A 22,949-nucleotide genomic window follows, 5' to 3' on the forward strand; every position below is an offset into this window, starting at 1 on the left:
GTATGATTAGTTTTACCTTATTTCATTCTAAGAAAGCATCTACCATATTGATGTATTCATTTCTTATTTCAATTTATTAAAGGGGAAAACAGCATACTAACTTTAAGATCACAATTTTATGTTTATTTAATTCCAGAGCTCTCAACCACTTTGGAGACATTATCTTAATCCTCTCTATATCTTGGCAGAATGGGGAGGAAATAATCATTGGTCTCTTTTCTGTTTCAGGCTTGAAAGATAATTGTTGAAGTAAATAATGCATAAATATGTCTACTCATGGTCTTGAGCTGGTCAGGTTGTGTTTTTGACTCCTTAAGCTAATGCCAGAGGTTCTCAAAGTGCTTTTTCTTGTATTATTTACTTGTATTATTGTGCACAGTAGGAAAAGTTCATTGAAAAGGTTTCAGATTCCACATTCCATTTAACCTTTAAGAAACTACCATTTGTAGACTTTGGGGTAGTATCAAAGAAGAATATCCACAATTTTATGAAAACGCTATTAAAATAATCCTCCCTTCTCCAATGACATTTCTGTATGAGGCTGTTTTTCTTCATCTACTTCAACTAAAACAACAAATTGCAACAGATTGAACACATATGCAGATATGACAATCCAGCTACCTTCTGTTAAGCCAGATACTAAAGAGATTTGCCAAAAAAAAAGTATAACAATGCACTGTTCTTGCTAATTTTTTGTTTTGTTTTAGAAAATTCAGTTATATTTCACAAAAAATGTTTAACTAACATATAATGGGTTTAGAAATTCTTTAGTTTTAATTTCTAATACAGAAACATCAATAGATATAAATCTACATAAATGAAAATTTTTCAATCCTAGTTTTGTGTGGAAAGGAGTTTTGAGACCAAAATTCTTGAGAACTGTTTGTACCAAGGTATAGAATTGAATTAAAGCCTGGCTTTGCAAATTGGAATCCTGAGGTGCCCAATAATGGAAGATTCTGCTGTTGTAAAGGGGTGGTTTAGTCAAGACTTATAAGATAATGCAAGCAAAGCACTTAGTGCTAAGTGAACAATAACTATTTGTTATTATTGTTGCCCTTGTAGTCTCAAAAACGCTAGCTATCATTTAATTGTTGTTGTTAGTAATAGTATTACAGCATCTCTGCAACTAATTGGTAATATACAAGATAAGTTCTTGTTTCTCTACAACCTGTATAGGGCTATACTCAATACCACTCCAACTTCTTCCAAAAAGTAACCCTAAATTTTCTCATGTGAATATATCATTGTTTCATGAGTAATATCCAGCTGTCAGAGACTTCAGGACTGCAAAAAGTCTTTACAATCTTACATGTGTATAAGGTAGAGAAGTGACAGGTGTACTAAGAATGAGTTTTCTTCCTGTACAGAAGGAAAAGGAGAAGATGTTCATACCTACTGAATTTCTCTAAATAAATATAATCCTTTAAAAAAAACCTTGCCTCTTTGACAAAGACTGATTAAAAATTTAACCTCCTAAAATGTCTAGGAGAAAGGCCATTGCAACTTATGGTTTTGTGGCAAAAAAATAAAAAAGGCAATGGGTTATTCTACTATAGTCATAATACTAGTTAACCAGGGTAGAGGAAGGAAATTACGTTAGGAGGAGGTAGGGGTGCTTTCCTAGCTGAAATATGATCCAAACACAAAACACCTTTGGGAAAAAAATCTTTGGAGAAAATCAGACTACAAAAATGAGGTTATGTAAATTTTCAGGGCAATGAGCAGAAGTAATTTTTTATATTATAATAAATATATATATATTTATTATATATAATAATTCTCAAGGTCATTTTTATACATCTAATCTTATTTAATCAATGGGAAATAAGATTGCTAAATTGAAAATTATTCTCACATAATAGCTTGAGTACCCAAAATAGGGGAGAGATACAATAGAGGAAGTTGGAATGACAGTGCAATTAAGTTCTTATATTACTTTTAATGAAGGGCAATTAAATTTAGAGTTTTAAAAAATTTATAAGACAATTACTCGAATTAGAAAATCCAAATTATAATTTTTATGAGCCATTTTAGGAATAAACATGAAAACATAAGGCAGAGATCCTTTGAAAAGGGCAGATACTGAATATCATAATCAGGGAAATGTGTATTTACACAGGTAAGCAGCAAGTAAAATAGCTGCACCACGGAAGTGAAAACAACAAAATAATGACATTTTCTATTAGAAGTAATCACGCCTAGGATAAACCTTATTGGCTACGATACTGCCACTGTGCAAAGTTAAATATGACATTTTCTGAAACAATATTAATTTTTTCAGTTTATGATGTGTTAGCACTTTTTAAAAAATGACAACAAAAAATGTCTAAGAAAAATAGGAGAAAGGCAGAGCTTTACACATTGGTTTGTCATGAACACCAGGGCACTGGTGAATAGCATAAAAGTGAGTTAGATCATTACTTCAGAGCCACTTTAATCTGTTCTCTCAAGTTTCATACATATATATTTATTTTCTCTCATTATATATATATATATATATATATATATATATATATATATAATCTTCCTCTACCTCTCTCTTTACTCACCATTTCTAGTCAGATAGCATTTTGGGTTTTTACTTTTGTTCCTACTGAGAACAAAATTACAAAGTCAATTGGGATTCCATTCCTATTGGTATTACTGATCCTATATAAAAGGAATCAAAAGAGTGAAGGCAACCAACTGACACATCTTAAAGTGTCATTGCTTGCAAAGTTAGTGCCCAAATACAGTGAAACAGAAAAGTAAAAAGAAGAAAGAGAAGAAGAAGGAATCATGGAAGAATGCAGGGAGAGAGTAGGGAACAGAACAGAAGGAAAGAAGAAGAATGGAGAGGAAGAAGCATCTTAAAATTTTCTGTTCCTTTATCATGACCACAACTATTGAATCCAGGTTTAATCTGTTATTTTTGTCATTGTGTTTTCACTGGTCCTGGAAACATCCAACTAGATCTAAGCTTGAGACAGACACAGGAAAATAAAACAATATAATATCTAACTCAACCCCTGATTTAACCAAAGCCTGGAGATAAAATATATACAGAACTATTTATCAGAATCCTTAACACAATCCAAAATTTTAACCGCCGAAACACAATTAATAGCTGGCACAATATTCTCCTATCCAAGCCACAATGCAAGCCTGTAATTAAATGGTTGTCAGTGAAATAGAAATCTCAGTTTTATTAGTGCTACTGTAATATGGCATTAATACAGCCTTGAATTTCAAAATGAGAAAAAATTTGGTTTAATTTTCTGCTCTTGTCTTAGATGTTGCATTTGATTTCTTCCTCAGTTATTTCATGAGTTTTGCTCTTTGTTTGTTCTTTAATTAGTTCACCATCAATGAGTTCAAAAATCAAATCAATACTGAAACTGTAACACATTTACCTATGTTAAGCTGGTAGAAAAAAATAAAAAATATAGTACTTGTGGTTTTGGCAACTAGACTGGGATTTGGGTTCTACAGAAGAGATGCTGTTTACTCAGAATATAGCACAGTATAGTCCTAGTAATACATTGTTGGGAGCAGCAACAATAGCAGCAAGCAGTCCTATCTGAAAATCTGACACAAGTTGCTAATTTGAATGAAAGTTTTAAGCAGCCAGGGCACATAAAGATGCAGAACCAAGTCCACAGAGACTAGCTCTAGCTGAGATCAAAGGTGTATCCTCACATGACCAACTTTGGAGGACCTAATGGTCTCACATTGATAGTTAGCTCCAACTGTAGCTAACTATTTCAGCAGCCACAACTTTGATCTTGTAGTATGAAGCTCAATGAAAATAAGTCACAGTAGCTAGTAAGTACTATATTTGAACAATTATCCTGTTTTTGCACCAAAATTTCCCTTGATCATGAAAGTGTAAGTATTAGAGCTCTCCTCCTTCCTCTCTCCCTTTCTATCCACCCAGCTTTCTATCATAAATGGGCAATGTGTGCACAAACAAGAAAATTTAGCTGTAGATAGGTGGGATCTATTCACTCTATAGATTAAAAAAGATACAACAAAACTAAGATTTTTGACCGAAGCCACTTTTGTCCAACTCATTTATTGTTACTTTTAAAAATTTAAATAGCTTAGATCCTGTGTATTCTGACAACTCCCCCCTACAAAACAAAACACCCTAAAACAAAACAAAGTATCCCCAAACAGTGCAAACAATTACTTTCTTTACTAACAAAGAGGGCAACAAAAACTAGCTTTCTATATTACAAGGAAGGTAGAAAAATTCCTAAGAACATGACTTTTCTGAAATCTAACAATAACTATCAAAAGTCTCACTAAGTTTTAGAATTCAATAAAATCTGGACTGATTTTCCTTCAAGCCCACATTTAATACATAAGAAGAAAGTATTTGAAATGAACTTCCTTTATATTCTAAATGGCTATTAGGACAGTTCACTGAATATTCTGTCAAATTTATCTTCATGTAGGTGAGAAGAGTCAACAAATATATAGATGGCATTACTGGTCAAGGTAAAAAAGGAAGAGACAGCTTTATTCATACAGAAATGGCTCCCTGGGTGTTTCCCTATAAACTTCCAGACTTATCATCTGTTAAATGGAATGGTGGCCAGAAAGTCCTAACTGATTAGCTCTTGCCTACAGAAAAATTTCTGGTTTTTCATTTATTACCATTTGTTTTATTTTTATAAGTCATTATCAATTAAGGCAGTAAAAGATATTATTTTTTTAACCTGTCTCTAAAACCCCTCTAACATACCAGTTTAAACCAAGTCATGTTTTCCATGATATTTATTACCCCCATGCAGATCCAATTTTCATTGCCCAAAAAATAGTACAACAGGGCTTGAAAAATGTGCTGATTTGCCTGGGTGCTAAAACATCACCAATAATTTTGATTAATGTGTCTTGACACTGAATGCATTAGCCATACAATATTCTTCTTGCTTAAAGGCTAATTAGAATTCAAGTCAGCATGATACCTGCTTCTGAGGATTACAGCAAGAACATTTGTTGTAATAAGAACCTCCAGGCAGCTAGGTTTTGTAATGATTGATTTGTAAAATTATTGAGGGCAAAAAAAAGAATGAGAAAATAGTCTGTCCCAAAAACACTATTTCCCTGAAGGATAAAATTTGAGTATAAATTAAAACATCTTGGTGATATGATGAAAATGAACTGCAATAGCAGGTTTATTTAAAACTCAGAAAACATACCTTTCTGCTTTTTTTTTTTTTTAAACAGGATTACATCATGAAAACATTCAGTGTATTTATTGGAAGTTTCATTATGGCTGCTAAAAATCTCTGATTTCTGGTTGTATGAGTTTCCTAATTGGATTCTTAAACTACTCAGCTGCTCAGACGTACTCTGTGCAGGCAGGAAATAATTATAAGTAACAATAACACAATCTTATCCTTTTAACCAGTATTTCTTTCTTTCCTTCTTTTTTTAGGAATACATTTCACATCCTATGTTACTTCCAAAAACTTTCCTCTTCTGTCTTTAAAATATGATTTGATGTTTCTGAGGAAGGAACATCTTCAGTGGATTTAGATGATGGATTTCTATTAGATTATTGAACACTGTCATTAATCCTAAGAATGCCTAAGAAAATGTTCCTGTGGGACGCCCAGGTGGCTCAGTGGTTTAGTGCCGCCTTCAGCCCATGGCCTGATCCTAGGGACCTGGGATTGGGTCCCACGTCGGGCTCCCTGCATGGAGCCTGCTTCTCCCTCTGCCTGTGTCTCTGCCCCTCTCTCTGTGTCTCTGATGAACAAATAAAAAATTTAAAAAAGGAAAAAAAAGAAAAAAAAGAAAATGTTCCTGCCACCTATAAAGTTCAGTCTTTATATGATTCAGTGTCAAGGATGATTTCATCTAATGAGATACAAAGAATTAGTTACTGTCTTGTACCCTCCCAATCCTCAAAGTCTTAATCTGAATGTCAAATTTTCACTAATGTGGAAGCCAGAAGAAAACTATCAAGTTTGAGAGAAAATACTTAACATTTTTTGCCACCTAAATGATTTTTTTTTCATTTGATGGAAATTTTTCCTGTATTATGTTTCCCTACTCTACTAATTTTACTGTTATATAAATTTTTCCTAATTTACTCTCTGAATATGATGAGATAAACTGGTGGCTTCTGTTGAAAGGAGAAAAGCAAGCATTGAAAACCCATATTTGTAAAAAATGTCTTGGTCCAGGCAACACTATGACTGGGGCCTAGAAAATCTTCCTTATTACATGTCCAGTTTCTCTTGTGAACAGTGTAGGAAGGAGAATTTTGACAGTACCATGTCTTATGCCCAGAAGGTTGTGTCCCCGCATCCTTTGTTCCTGGAATATATTGAAGTTAGAGAGTAGGGGCATAGTGTGATGTTTCAAGAAAAAGCAGGTTTATCACTGCCCTTAAAGGTAACTTTGATCATCACTGCAAAGGAGTTTTCAGAATTTACCTCTATGGACTATAGAATGTAAATGGTTTTACGTTCTCCAGATTAAAATTACTCACATGAGGAAAGATTATATTGAATAAGTACATAACCAATTTTCCAATATTCTGAGCTGCTCCAAGAGAAAGAGTAATAGCTAAAATTTATATAGGATTTACTATCTGCTTGGTGATATTTTAGGATCTGCACATATATTAATTCATTTAATATATACAACTCTAAGTTATGTACAATGATGATTCTTATTTTATAGGAAAACCAGAGGACAAGGATATTATTGTAACTTGTCCAATGTCATGATATAGCTTCATTAACTGGTAAAGGGTAGAACCAGGACCCTCACACTGATGGTCTGGTTCTAAAGTCAAGTCCCTTGATCACTGTTCTCTACTGCTTCATTACTAGAGTAATGTAATCATAAAAAGAGTAAGTAATGTATTTACATTTTTCAAAATAAGTGTGGAGAGAAAAATTTTAAAAATAGGAACTTCGGGTCTTACCCTTTTATATGATATCAGAAAAGCTAGTTACAGTCAGCTTTACCCATGAAAAACATATTTGAAGGCTTATTTATAAAAATCACTTTCTGAGCTCAAATCTTATTCCAGAAGATCAATGTCTGCATGGTACATTGTGCATAATTTAATTTTCCCAGTTGAACATCTTGACACTATATGAACCATGAATGCATGAAATAGGAATTCCAAATGTCTTCCACATGGTGAAAGAACTTTTCCAATACTTGTACAGGAAGCTTAAGAGTAGTTTGAAATTAAGTTATGCCTGTTCTTGGTGACTTTTATTATGTATGCCCAAGGTATCAGCACTTTTCTCTGAGTGGGACTCTGAGGTGATAGATAGATGAGTCTGCTGTCTGTATTTAGGCACTTTGCTCATTTCCTGAGGGCTGTGTGGAAGGCATTTGGGTGCTCATTAAGTTCCCCACCATTCCCCGAGAGCAACAGGTGGTGAATCAAAGCTTCCCTGGTATGTCATGGCTGGTTTCCTCAATGTCTTGGAAATAACGGATGGCATGTGCATGCTCTCTGTAGTACCACTAGATAAAGGAATGAATAGCAACAGGAAGTATTTCCAAAGCATAAACTATCATACAAGTTCTGGCTACCACACATTTTAAATCCATACATATTGTTTCATCTTTTAAATATTGTTACTCAATCAAACTATGAAATCAAATCTGTTAACTATCCTGTGGTTAGCAACGGAGTAGAAGCAAGGCTTGTTCTAAAGAACATCTCAAATTAATGAATCTCTATCATAAAGTTATAAATTTGTAACTCTAAATTTATACATATCCAATGACTAATAATGAAAATGTGTTCTTAAATTGTCTCCTTCACAAAATGACCTCTGTATCCTGAGGACCTACTACATTATAAAGATAGAATATTGCTCACTCACATCCTGAACTAGAGCGAGAAGACAAAGGTAATTAAACCAAAAACAGAATCCGTGATTTAAATCAAATACTGGGTATTTCCTCCAAAATACTTGGTAATTGTACAGAAAAGTATCTCTAGTGAAGGATAAAAAGGTTTGTCAATGGATAGCTTATCACAGCAGTCACAGTAAAGGTTTAAAAACAAAAATATCAGCTATATGATCTTGACAAAATCTATCTGACAATGTCCTAGGACCCTAGGAATAAAAACATTTACCGGAGGTAGCAAATCACCAACACTCTTCCCAATTTAAAAAAGTTCAAAACACTCAGACTAGTTCACATGTGACTAGGGAAATGCCCTGGGATATTTTTCGTGGTGGAAGACATAATATAAATAAGAGGTAATGATAACAAATAGAATCATTCAAATTGGTTTTTGTTCATTTTGGAGGGTAAATCACCTTTACCCTTACATAGTCTTTCTCGCCAAGAGAGTGCCTCGTACTCCTGAGAAGGGACAACTGAATTTCAATGCAGCTCTGAGTTTCCTGACACATGAGCTGGCATTAGCAGTACAGCTCCGCTAACTTATGAGTAAGTGCTGCAGGAAACACTGTCCCAGCCCTTCCCAAATGTCCCTTCTTTCCAACACCTTCCCCTTTATTTATAATGCAACCAGGGATTTAACTAATGTTGAGTATAATTTTCTTAAATTTGTTTTAAAAATCTATGATCTCCCAATCATTTGTAAAAAGCTCTTTTCTTAATGCATGGGAATTACTAAGGAACTGCCATAAATAAACTCTACAATATGAAACACATACTTTTTTTTGGAAACAATTAATTTGCTAAATATCAAGTAATAAGGAAAAGGCTTCAACCCTTTAGTAAGCTGTTGTCATAGAGTGTACTTTTTCACTGAGGAAGCCAAAGACAAAATATAATAAAAGGACATATCTAAATGTCCATGATACTAATCTGGAAACACCAAACAAAAAGCAGGAATTTCTGAGTGTCAGACTGAAAAACACAGTTTCCATGTCTGCTACTTATACCAAATAAAGTCATAAAATATATGTGATACCATACAATGTCTGGGGAACTCAATAATTTAACATATTTATTCTAAAGCTATATTATTTCATGTACCATACTTCAAACACAACTTTCATCAAACAGTATATATAACCTTACACTGAAACTAGGATTATTAATTTTAGAATGGTCTAATGCACACTAAAGAGTGATTCAAAATCTATGAGAACAAATTAGGAAAAATATACTTGCATTATGTTACTCTCTCAAATGGTTCTAGAATTTAAAGAAAACTCTAAAACTTTTAAGGTTTAAAAAGCAGATCTTAAAGGAGGAACTACTCCTAGGGCAGTAGAACTTTAAGCCTTATCAATTGCCATGTGAAAAATTTTAAGCAATTAAAAAAATGAAAGTTTCTTAATATTTTTAGATGATTTTAAAATATGGAAAACAATGTAAACTAAGATTTAAGCAATTATTTCAAAAGATACATACAAAGTTTATGGAAATAGTATATAGGTCAGAATAGTAATCTGGTTTGTACTATGCAGTGAGAGTTATTGATAGGAAGTGGAAGCAGAAAATATTTTAGAGCAATTATTATAATGAATGAATTACAAAAACAGCTACCTAAATGTTTAATTTATGGGGATGTTAAGACTGTGATAGGATGTTAAGAATAAAATTAAAATGTGAAAGTAGACATTCTGGACTTTAAAAATTCCTATGTGGCACTTACATTTTTTTCAAGGGGCATAGTAGGTTCAATAGTAGAATACAGTCCAGATAGCAATGGCAAACATTAGCAATACCTGTAGCAATGGCAAATGTTAGCAATACCTGTGCCTGTTTTCAATTTAAAAATGCCACCTAAAAAAAAAAAATGCCAATGTGGGGCTTGAACCCATGACTCTGAGATCAAGACCTGAGCTCAGATCAAGAGTCAGATGTCCAACAGACTGAGCCACCCAGGTGCCCCTTGATTTAAAAAAATTAATTGATCAAGATAGCTGGAGAGGATTTAAAGAATAGCGTGATGTTTTTAATTTTCTCTTTTTCCTATTTTCCTTTGATTTTTGTGACTTTCACAATTACAGTTCTATGAAGCTGAGACTGTCAGTGCAGTATTTATTTACCTTTATCCCCGGAAGTCCAGGAAGCCCAGGAAGCCCTGATTCACCCTACATAGGAAAATCACATAGCATTATAGAACAATAGTCACTCATTCACAGTATCTGGAGAAAAATATGGCAAATGATTTGTATTCAGTTCCTAACTGAATACTTGTTGCATATATATATATATATACATATATAAATACTGTCTAATTTTAAGAACTTTGGTGAGATTATACAGTTCAGTCAACTCTTGATTCAGAGATTGGTTGACCACCTTGCAGATTTTTCAGGATTTTCTCTCTTCCTGCCATCTCACTGCTCATTGGCATCTCTACTGGAAAGCCAGTCAGAGAAGTAAAAGGAACTCCTACATTTTATTTTTCCCTAGTAAATGATTTCTTGTGGAAGCTGAAGCTCTTTGCTGAAATGAGGATTATGTATGCATTTGAATAATGCATCCTATTCCAGGGCTCTCTTACCTCAGATAATCAAGAGTTGGCTGTGTGAACAGATGGTCACATCAAAACAATACACATTAAAAGTCTTGCTCACTTAAAAGTATTGTAAGATTTCTTTTCCATTCCTGAATGATGAGAATATAAATGCATAGTTAAGATTATACTTAACTCCAGACTGTATTTCTGACAATTGTTGAGTCTAGGTAACCCTGCTTAACAATTTAGGGCTAATGGTACCATGCGTGCAGCTGTTCCTGAATACAGGTTTGAGATTAAGTGGTACATTTTGTGTGAGCACACTGGAGTCAAGCTAAATCTCATTTTCACAGAATTGTCTACATTGTTTTAAATAAAGTATAGTGAGAAGAGGTTACATTGCTTAGAAAATCTCCTGAATTCCACTAAGAAAACATAAAGGAATTGCCAAAGAAAATGAAAGTCCATCCTGTATTGGACTGAGGTGACTATTATTTGTGGAAACATTTGAGGGTAAAAGGCACACATTGTTTCATAATGGTCAGTCAGTGGGACAGACAACTATATTGAAAGAGGTTAGGACATCACACTAAATAAAAGTGGTAAAGGGAGACATTTCTTTTAATCTAAATGCCTTAACAATCCTCATTCCAAGGAAAATCTACTAAGAACAATCATATATTTTGTTTTTAATTGTATTACTTTCATATCATGAAGAGCCATAATTTGCTTTGGTATTATCAAACAATGACTCCAGATACTGTTTATTAAGCTGTATGGTTAGGCATAGAGGGGACAACAACTTTCCTGATGGTTTAGGGCAGAGGTGCTTCAGGAATGCAAAAGAAAAGCCATGCTGTTTGAAACTATTCAACTGAAATTTTGCACTGTGAACAGTAAGACTAAGATGAGGTTATGCCAGAGAAGAAGGAATGATTATTAAGAATTTGATATTCCATTCACAGAAAACTTGTCCAAGTAGATTAAACTTTCCAAGGAAATGTTACACATTTGATTTTCTTTTTTCTTTCCTCTTTGCCCTTCAATCAATAAGTTTAAGTAGATCCAATAAGTAGGGTGGCATCCATATTTTACTGAAGATTCTCTTTTACTTCAAAAAAAGAAGTTCGAGGCCTTTGAATATACAGTAAATTGTAGTACAATATACAACCAATTAAAAGTAAACCTATTAGTGATAAATTTAGTTTCATATTGTTTTAGGAAAGGCCCCCGAAACTCAGGGCATCCCATTAGAAATGTGTGAAAATATAGCAGTCATAACACTGTTTCCCTGCAGTTCTCACCATACGCCTCCCCCCCACACTATATTAAAAAGGACTCTATGACTACTTTTTAAAAAATATTTATATTTACATGCATTCATAGACACATGCTTATGTTTTCTAACAATAAGAAATATGTATGAGACATCATGGGCTATTTTACAATGTAGATTGAATACTTAGACTTTAGCTTTTAGCTGTTTCCTATATCACATGTGTATGTAGGTAGGTATGTATTTATATTAAAGTATTAAGTGGACTTTTCAAAGGAAACATATTTCAGGAATGCATATTTCATTTTCTTGGATTTTTGTAAATTTGACCTGCTAAATTTGGAAAAATTTATGTTTCCTTAATGTAGTAGTCAACATAATGAAAGATTATAAAATATTTAATGTTAACCTTTGTGGAACATGTCAACATTCTTAGGAAGTCTTTTCTTCCTATATAGATTCCCTGTATTTATGCCATGAAGACTTGTCTTCCAGTAAGACATGGTTTTTGTTGACTTTTCCACTCTCCGCTATGTCTTGGCCCAGAAGTTTCTCTGGGTTGATTCTTGGGCATACACAGCCCAAGGTCAGATCTGGGTCATAATTAAGAATTGGTTTGTTCTTTCATTCAAAGAATACCTGTCCAAGTAGATTAAGCTTTACACATTATATTTCAGGTTCTTTTTTTTTTCTCTCCCTTTTACCCTCCACTAAAGGAGACCGTTGTTCACTGTCAAAGTTAGGACTCTGCTTTTGCCCCACATCCCTGTTACAGTGCCCTATACTTTTAGATATACTTCAACTGGGAGGATCCCTTCCAATGGAGGATCAAGTATTTTTACCCCTTTAAAATTAAAAAAATATATTTTATAAAAGATGTGGAGAAGTTAGGAAGAAAGAATTATGTGATAAAACATAATACCTAATTTTATAAATCTACACATTTATATTAGGAACATAAAAACATACTCTAAGTCATGTCATCACATACTTTACTGTTGAATCTATCAAAGAAAAAACAACTATGATGAAATCATTCTACATTATGAATGTTGCTCTAAATAACAAATTTTCATACTGGACAACACCAGACAGCAGAAAGCTAATTAATGGGCTTTCGTTCTGTCACAATACTTTCTACATTTCTGGAATGTCCCTCATACATTTCAGCTTAAGTACTGAATCCACAACACAGTTCTTCAATGATGAGGAAAATTCCATGGAAGATCTCTTGAATTGATTCTGTACTCAATCCTGCTTGTCATTTTCTAATCTTAAGTAAGCAGCAAGCATGGGAATACTCTACTTTTAAAGCAATGTTGGGTTAAGTATTGCCAAATCCTGATATTAGACAAAGGAAGTCATAAATATGGTGGGCAAGTGAGATTGCATCAAAGGATAGAATCTGGCCTAAATATTGGTGAAAAAAGATGCTGTTCATTTCAGGGCACGTACTCATTCAGATAGGTTGTGAGCTTTTAATGAATCCACCTCTTCTCTCCATATAATTTAAAGCAGATTTGTAATGAAATACAAAGGAAATCCAATGTTTCTATATGTAAACCTATAAACTTCCAGGAGTGAATCAAAACTGTATTTCTAAATAATCATGATAAGGCAATATTTTATTAAGCAATTGAAAATCATTTTGGATCTTCCACTCTGAAAACAGTGGAACCTATACAGAATTACAGCAGATTTGTTTTGTTTTGTTAAAAAGGCATAATAGTCTTGCAGACATTTCTTTTAGTATACTACAGATTTGGAGAGCAATTTAAATTTAGCCTTTAATTTTTAAAGACTAAGCAACCTAAAATTAGATCATCTGAGAAGATTATTTGCTTTTTCAAAAGAAAGTGGACCATGGATCGCTGATGATACCACTAATTTCAGAGTTCTTACATATAGAATCAGTAGGAAATCTTAGGAATTAAATACCAAAATTTGCAGAATTCTTCTGGGCTCTTTGGAAAAGTCTGAACTTTACCTGAAACTGGGCCCTGATGAATCATTACTCTTTGAGCCTGAGTTTTAAAAGAAAACTCTGTTTTTAAATTAGAGGAATTTTAAAAGAACATGAAAGACCTTCTCAAAAATTACTTTAGTCCTAGGTGTTTAAAACAAAGCAACGATCCTCTCAATGACTTCAAGAGTGTGGGAACACTATTTTACTATGTCTTAAGATTCCAAATTCCTACAATGAGATTGATTCTATCTTTCCATTTACACTGAGGTAGATTCTATGTCTCTAATCATATTCTTTTCTACAACATCAGCTATTGCTAGATAGAGGTAGAGTTATGATCTTAAGAGATTTAACCTAATGTGGAATTCACATTTACTCGCTAGCTACCATACATCTGTTACCTAAAATCTGACGGCACAGGGCACTGATATCCAGATGCTCAAACAATAAACTGCTAACAGTTGTTTCCTGTCTCAGACTCAAATGAGAATATGAATCTAAACATAATCACTGCATATCCTCTAATTTGTCACTGAAGTGAAGCACAAATGATTAAAAAATTCGTGTATGTATCCACAGATTGATTAAAGTGCTTGGCTAGTGTCTCCAATTAAAGCTTAGTTTATTAAAAAATCCGGTGTGTATAACATAATATTCATTGCATAGGTAGATGTGATTCACACAAAAAGTTATCAGTAGGGAAGTATATGAAATGAAAGGAAAAGGAATATAAGAAACTATCATTTGCAATTGAAACAGTTTAGTAAATGCTCACTTCTTCTCATGAATGATAGGAACATGCAGAGTATCTTTAAACATGCAAGCTGTTGGCATTCCAACCTGACTGATCTGTTAGCTTCAAACAGCTGAGTATATGCAGACCGTAGTATACAGAGCATCTTTTTACATGTACAGAGTGTTTCATATTTTGCCATGGTCAGCATCAACCCTTTTAAAATGCAAAACAATCACACTCTGCATGCAAAGCATGAAAACTGCATCATTTTTCAATAATTGTTTTCATATTACACAGAGAATAGTAGATATAAAATGGCAAATATGGGATGGTACAAAGACGACACTAGAAGTATTACCTTTTGTCCTGGACGACCAGATTCTCCAGGTTCCCCCTGGACAAAGAAAACCCAAGATGATAAAAACAATCTTACAATAATTTTCCAAAGTCCTCAGGCCTCTGGACACTTTCACAGAGATGGCCTAGCCTTCCTGGTCATTTCACTTTATTCTATTACTGTATATCTCACCAGAGACAGGAAAATCTTTTTGCTGTGAACATACCTAAAGCTCACATAAAAATCCACATTTCCATAAAAACCAACTGCAGAGAGAAGTCAAGGCAAGGCCTCTTATTTAAGCCTTTATCAGATTTCCAGCAGATACTCCCCGTTGTGTTTGGAAGGGGATTATTGCAGAAGAATAGAAACAGTTATAACCATCAGAACTGGTGCAAAAGAAGAGAAAGCAGAGGCTTATAAAATTCAGAACTGTAACTCCTGGGGTACAATCATTCACAAGGTTACAGTTACCTTAATTCCTGCAGCAGATGATCCAGGGTCACCCTAAAACAAAACCCATGAGAGATTATCCCATAAGTTATGAGAATAAAAATCATACAAATGCACAGAAAGCCATTATCAACATGGCACTCAAAAGAGCCCCAATACTACCAGACCTAACCACACTCCATAGGACTATGTCAACATGTCAGTTGTTAAGATGCCAACAATTTCCAAGGTACACAATGCACTTTCTAAAAACATGGGTTTATTTTCAATGCAAAATACTTAAGGACTGTATTCATTGAAGTCAATATAAATACATGAACATGTATCTCTTCCCTTGATATAATGCTAAGACTGTATTCTAAAGTAATAAATTATAATTTAGAGATCTGGGATTTTGGTTTTCTCTATTTCTGGAATGTATTAATGTCACAGGCTCTCAGTTATTGGGAGTTCCTTAACCCTCTTGGTCTTCAGAAAGTCAGGGTTCAACAGATGAAGTCAAAGGGTTAATGATGTCGAGCTGGAAAAAGCCACGTAGCAGGTCAGTTTGTTTTCCTCATGAAGCACTCTCACAGTTACGACCAGCACATTTTCTCTGGCTTTACACTTATTTCATTTTGATGCAGTCACCAGAAAATTACAGGATGATGGATGACTCTTTGGTGGCAGGGACATATGTAAGATCTGGGAGAAAATCATGAGATAGAATCTGCTTTCTTAAAAAGCACTGTACTCCATCGGAATATGACAGAAGGTGACCACATTCCGAAGCAAACATGCTATAAAATCAGCATAGAGGGATTCGTGGAAAATAATATGGAGGTTAAGAATGTTGCTTATTTCTAAAATGAGATCAACAAAGGGCCTAGATTTTCAAGCTCCTTCTAGCCTCTGTCCCATGAACACACTACCAGGCAAAAAGAAAAAAAAGAAGGGAGAAAACTTAACCATTTGAGTCTGTCGAGAAAATAGGAACTGCTACAGGAGGAAGGTACTTATTGGAATTTCCTGAGTTGCCATATTCATGCAAGTGCTCAAGGAACTCCAGGGGTCTGGTCCCTTGTTCTGGATTTAGGAAGCTGCTCATCACTCTCTCTTAGAGACACAGATGAGGTCTCAGGCCTCTGTACATGGAGCATTTGTTCCCCTTGCACAATTCTTCACACCTCTTCCCCACGCTGGAAACTGCTCTCTCCTGAAGTCTCAGCTTACATGGTTTTGCCTCAAAGAACCCTTCACCTACCAACTTCAGATCATGCCCTTACATACACATCCTACTACACAGCACTGAGCTCTGCTCATGCCCTGCATAGTTCACTTCATAATTACGTATTTATCTTTTCTGCCTTATTCATTGTCTGTCCCTTCATCAGACAATCAACCACATGGGGGCAGATTCATTGTCAATTTTTATTCAGTGCCCAGCCCATAGGAGATGCTCGATACCTATATGGCAAGTGAATGAACAAATCTCAAAAAGAATGTTTTAAACAAGTCAGCAGTCAAGGGTCAAAATGAAAAAAATTTTAGGAAGGAAAAAAAGCTTAGGAAGAAGGAAATAATAAATTAGCTTACTGAAGAAACTGATACATATGTGAGCTCTTTTGATGTCTGTAATTGTTATTACCCAAGTTAAAAATTAAAACATTTCAAAACATTAAGCCCCTAAATACTGTCTTATACTGATTTCTCCTTCTCACCAGTAACATTCAATTGAGGTCCAAATGGGGAGTAAAATAAATGCAGCTAATAAAATAACACTTCTCTTTCTACTAAATCAAATCTGAAAGCCATCAACACCAACGAATCAGGTTTGCAATATTTTGCACAATAAGACCTTAATATTCCTAAAAGCAATTTTGACTTTGCTAAGTCCCTTCTCTCATCTCATTTATACCCCATAAATCTCTGATGAGATAGGGTAGATATTACTGTTTTCACTTAATAGATAAGGAAATTGAAGCAACTAGAGAATAAGTGAATTTTGGACTCCCTAAATTCCATTGCCATGTACTTTTTATTAGAATAAGAATTATCGGTTTATTTCATTTTGACAACAGGGCATAAAGGTTGCAATAAACTTGTAAATAAAAGGAAGTTGCTTGTATTAACTGCAGTTTAAAACCTTTTATTTTTAGTGTCCTATGGAAAGTGGCTGGGTAACCTACCAATGAGAATAAGGACAAGACTTAGTTCTCATAGAAATTGGATGGAGAGTAAAGGACAGTTTCCTGAAAGACTGATTTATTTGTGGAAATTGGAGCAGTTTCATTTGGAAGGACTATGAATGATATTTTAATTCTCTTTTTAAAAACTTAGACTGTGAAATCTCAAAGAATTTTTATAACTTTTAAGTAGCAAGACAACTGCTGAAAGACTGTCATAAGTTAAACATTTTAAAGGATAGCGCTTCAAATAGTGGAAATAAAACAGCCAGTGTTTATAATCCTCATTCCTCCAAAAGTGAAAGTGAATACAGGATTAAAGTAGGAAAAACCCAACTATGTCTTAAGTATACTCTTAGCTTCATAAGTCAGCTGGTCTAGAAACAAGTTTCCGCAGGATGAGACACAAATACTTGGAGAAGACACTTGAGATAAATGAATTTGACTTTTGATCACTCAAATACAGAGAGTTTCCGTTTTTGGTCACGATTATTTTCAAACACAATAGGTAGTAAGTATTTACGTATGTGTTAATAAAGTCTAGGTGGATAAATGAAGTGAACATGGTGACATTTCTATCATTCATTAATTCATTCAATAAATGTTTGAGCACTGATGAAGTGCCAGCATGGTCTGTTTGCAGATATACCCGGTACTGGGTAAGAACAGGGAGCAAGGCAGTTACAATCTCCACCCTTAATCTGTGCTCATCATAGTCACCTGCCAATATATATATATACACAAAATATTACTGATTGAAAGCATGAAAAATATTTTCTTTCTTTCTTTCCATTATTTAAAGAAAAATATGGGCTAGGAAGAGATTCTCATGTTTGGGAAACCTTGTGTCCCTGTATAGACACGCCTAGGTGGCTCAGTGGTTGAGCTTCTGCCTTTGGCTTAGGGCCTGATCCCAGGATCAGGGATCAAGTCCCACATCGGGCTCCTTGCAGGAAGCCTACTTCTCCTTTGGCCTGTGTTTCTGCCTCTCTCTGTGTGTCTCTCATAAATAAATAAAATCTTTATAAAAAAGAAAGAAAAATAAATGCATGTCACAGGACAAAGTTCTACCATTCCGTGAAAATGAAAAACAGTTGTAAGGAAAACAGATTTTTTTTTTAAAGGTTGTCTATTCAATAAATATTTACTATCTTACAACTATGTGCCAGGAACCTGGATTGGTGCTGGGAATAGTTTGACATCATATAGTTTTTTGTTTATTTGTTTTTTCTTTCCCAATGAGCTAGATGTCCAATTAGACAAGAAATTACAATAAACCCTGATGATGGTTATGAAAGGGATTTTAAAGAGTGCTGTAGGAGCAGAGAGTAAGTAACCTAACCAACCTGGAGGTGACTGAAAGGCTGCCCCAGGGAGGGAAATGACTTATAACTTGAGGTCCCAGGGAACTGAAGAATAGAAGGTAGAGGCAGGAGTGGACAGACACAGTATGTTAACCTGAGGTGACCACATGTGCCAAGTTAGAGAAGGCCCCTTGCCGGGGGTGGGGAAGCCCCTGGAGATAGGACTTCACATGTGATTTTAAGAAGAGACGATTTGATGGTAGCTCCAAGTATGGGTGTGGCTTCCAGAAAAGACGAGAGGATGCAAATTAAAGATGCTATGTAGGCATAAACTAAGAATGCAGTGTGCTTACATGAATGGAGACTGAGGGAGCAGAGAAAGTGAAGGCACAGACAGGTCATTCCAAGACAGGGAATGTGAAGCTTCTGAATCAACATACAATGAATTGTGAATAATACAGTGGCATGATCAAGCCATTCAGCTTGCTGCACACACACCTACTTTCAAGTTGGCTGAAAGAGATAACAAATGCGTTTCTACATTTGTCGGTGGGATTAATGCTCCAAAGAGCAGAACCTAACGTTTGCATAGTAACTCCACACATGATTGAAATCATTCTTTGGAGTGTGACTCTCAAGCCTAGAGAGTACTGCAGTTGCTGGCCACGGACGAAACACAGCCTATTGGTTTTTACAGTTCCACAGCATTTCCAGATGACCAGTCTGGAAAGGTTTAGATTGTTTTACCATCCAAAGGCACTGAGTTGGATCAAAAGGAAAAAAAAATCCTATTAAAGTGAATCAGTCAATGATGTAATTTACTACATCAATGGCAGAAAAAAAAAGCATATTTTGATTTTACATCTCAAACTTGGTAAATGATGAATGAGTTTCACATACTGAAACCAAAGGCCATGAGAAGAGTATTTTCAACATACTGGAAACAAATTATATGACAGAAGCAGGAAATGTTTAAAAAAACACATCAAAAATTATATTCCAATTACAGCATTCTCAGGATGAATGCTACAGGTCAGATTACATATTATATGTTACAGATTCCTATTTACAATCCCCTGTTTAGGCCCATTGAAGGTTTATAGAAATGATTTCCGTTTTAACTGAACCATTTCTTGTACTTAATTTCAGTTGACTAATAAAAATTTTTGATAAAAAAGAAAACAACCAATCTAGTGGATTTCAATTTCCATGTGGTAAGAAAGCTAACATTTATTGAGAGTTTACTATGTGTGAGTCAGTATGGTAAATGATTTGCATTAATATAAAAAATAAGAACAGTATTCTTTTGAGGCAGACTTGGCCTTTTCAAAGAAAAATGTTGCTTTACTACTGGAAAATTGAATTAAAAAAATGTGTGATTAAAGAAACAATTATTGGCCTACATTCCAAACATGAAACTTTAAAAATCCATCTTCTAAAGCATAAAATTGTCTACAGAAATCCACACAGGTATAGTTCAGACTTTTTTCACTTGAAAAAATGGCTCTCTGTTTAGAAGATTTCCTTTCTTTGAGCAGACTGTCAACTAAGGCCTTCAGACCAACTCCAGCTAGCACCTGTTTTTGTGTGGCCCATGTGCTAAGAATGTTTTTTATATTTTTACATGGTTAAAAAAAATCAAAAGAACAATAATATTTCATGACACATGAAAATTACATGAAATTAAAATTTCAATGTCCAGAAATAAAGTTTTATTGGAACATAGCCATACTAGTGTGTGTACATGTTGTTTACGGTTGCTTTCACACTACAAGAACAGAGTTGAAGAGTTGTCATAGAGAGACCACAAGGCCCAGAAAACCTAAAATATTTATTTTATGGTCCTTTACAGGAACTTTGCTGACTTCTGGTTTTAAGTATAATCAAGAAAGTTAAATATAATATCCAGGTTTATACATCTGGGGTTTAAAATTCTGACTTTGAGAGTGATTGAGGTGTATCATTGGTCTTACTAAATATTAAGAATATTCATGCCATATTTGATTGCAGCATGTTAATTAAATTTGACAAGTATATAAAATGGGTCTATAGGAATGGTTTTCAACTAGAAGTGATTTTGTCCTCCAGGGGCCACTTGGCAATGTCTAGAGATAGGTTTGGTTGTCGCAACTACTAGAATCTAATGGGCACAGGCCAGGAATATTAAACATCCAAGAGCCCCCACAACAAAGAATTATCTGGCCCAATATGTCAATAATGCTGAGGATGGGAAACCCTGGTCTACAAGAGACAGAGGGTCCACTCTAATTTCCAGACTGCTCCTTGAATACAAACACAACTGCTACTTGGTGACATTAATTCATTCCTACCACCCATGCCATATTTATATTAATATTTATAAGAATGAGAAAGATAAATTTCTCTTTATTTTATGGGGATGCTTTTATGACTAACCATTATCCATCTGTACTGTAATAATTTCAAAGTGAAATATTTTTATCCTCAACTCTAAGCTTAAATGAATAAATCTTTTTTTTATTACTCAATTACTTAGCTTGATTTTAATGAAAATCCAACTATTCTGTTTTCATTTTCCTAAAATTTTTCTTAATTCTTTACAGCACAAGTGAAGTGAAATACCCTTCTTATGCCAGAGATGTCTGTGAAGTATGAATCCAAACAAAAGCTATAATGATAGATGGGGAGTGGGTGATGAGAAGATGTAGGAAGATAAGCCACAAGACCACTGTAATATAAATACTAACAATGCTTTAAAAGGTGTGGGGGGGGGGCAATGTAAAGGCTGACAAAGTATCTGGATTTAGTAGATTTCAAGTTAAGGCAAATTTTCAAGATTGCATTAGAGGCTCTAATCAAATGACATTTACTTTCAAACTTTTAAATTTCATCTCAATCCTGTGACTTGTCTCCCCAAACTGGAACAAAAGGAATCACTTTAGAAACTTTATTTTTATATCTCTGAGTATGAAGGGACTCTATATGAATAAATGGTTTTATTTCTTTAAAGCCATATTACTGCAATCCTAGCTACACATTTTCTAGAATTTGTGATATACCATTTTACTTTTAAAATATTTAAATTTGTAGCTTGGAGCTTGTGGAATGATCACCTATATAAGCTAGATATTCAAATGTTTTCTAAACTTGTAGAATTATTTCTGATCTTATCATATTAAACTACTACCACTCACCTCTCTCAAAATCTTCCATTTTCACTTGCATGATATAACATTTCTTGCTCATACACATCTTTCATATTTCATAACACTGTACCTTTTCGCCTGTGTCACCTTTGGGACCGTTCTCTCCAGGATCTCCCTAAGGGGGGAAAAGTGATACAGTAAAATATATTGGTGACATTACATATAGTAGCTTTCATTATTTTAAGTTTGCTTTCCTGTGTACTATATATTAAAATCTGTTGCAAATGTTCTGCAGAGCTAACATATTTTCACTTGAGCAGCTGCCTGATATCAACTAGTCTAAAATTTATTACAGTGAACATAGGTGAACAGTTTTAAACTAGTCTGTGATAGGGCAGCCCCAGTGGCGCCTGCAGCCCGGGGAGTGGTCCTGGAGACCTGGGATCGAGTCCCACGTTGGGCTCCCTGCATGAAGCTCGCTTCTCCTTCTGCCTGTGTCTCTGCCTCTCTCTCTCTGTGTCTCTATGAATAAATAAATAAAACTTTTTTTAAAAAATAAACTATTCTATGATATCAACAGAAAGCAATACTTTCTCTGACTTCTAATAGCTCATTCTGGCACTTAAAGCCTCCTTAACTCTATCTCTTTTCTACTCAAGAAAGCCTTTTTCCTAACCATTCTCTCTACATGCCACATGCCTTACGACCTCCTGCCATTCCTGACACCTAGGCTTCGCCCGCCGTTTTCCTTTCTCTCTGTGCAAATCCTACTCTGTCTGAGTTCAGCTCAGTTCAAATCTCCAGGGTTTCACAGTGCATGACACAGCCCTCAAAACTGTGGACAGAAGATTAATTTATCTGCACCTATGTTTTACTTTTGTGAAATGAATGCTTTATATTTTATTTGAAAACTCTCTTTTTAAATTAGAGTAAAGGAAATTGGAGAGTTCATGCTTTCTTGGTTATTTTTGAGATTTCCTCTGCTTATTCCCTCACTGACATCTCCTTTCTACCACAAAGCAATGTGTTAGAAAAAAAAAAAGTCATTCGCTCATTATCCATGCTTTGATTCCTTCAATGCTGAATTCTTTAAGTCTTTACAGCATGTCATAGTGGAAACATCATGGACTTTGGCGCCAGAGAGACTGAGCCCAGCTCCAGCAC

At 34.6% G+C, this 22,949-nt stretch overlaps 1 protein-coding gene and 1 pseudogene across 1 annotated transcript in view; both read right to left on the reverse strand.

Moving 5' to 3' along the window:
• COL25A1 (collagen type XXV alpha 1 chain) overlaps positions 1-22,949 on the reverse strand; it is a 445,201-nt gene that overhangs the window by 60,931 nt on the left and 361,321 nt on the right. Inside the window, exons 15-18 of the mRNA XM_035709664.2 lie at positions 21,916-21,960; positions 15,213-15,245; positions 14,760-14,795; positions 10,008-10,052 (exon numbers count right to left, since the gene is read on the reverse strand). Of these exons, the coding sequence (XP_035565557.1) occupies positions 10,008-10,052; positions 14,760-14,795; positions 15,213-15,245; positions 21,916-21,960 (159 nt within the window). The remainder of the gene's footprint in view (positions 1-10,007; positions 10,053-14,759; positions 14,796-15,212; positions 15,246-21,915; positions 21,961-22,949) is intronic.
• LOC112671771 (U4 spliceosomal RNA) lies at positions 2,115-2,246 on the reverse strand (annotated as a pseudogene).

The sequence above is a fragment of the Canis lupus genome, chromosome 32 (genome assembly GCF_003254725.2).
Source record: "Canis lupus dingo isolate Sandy chromosome 32, ASM325472v2, whole genome shotgun sequence".
Taxonomy (NCBI): Eukaryota; Metazoa; Chordata; class Mammalia; order Carnivora; family Canidae; genus Canis; species Canis lupus.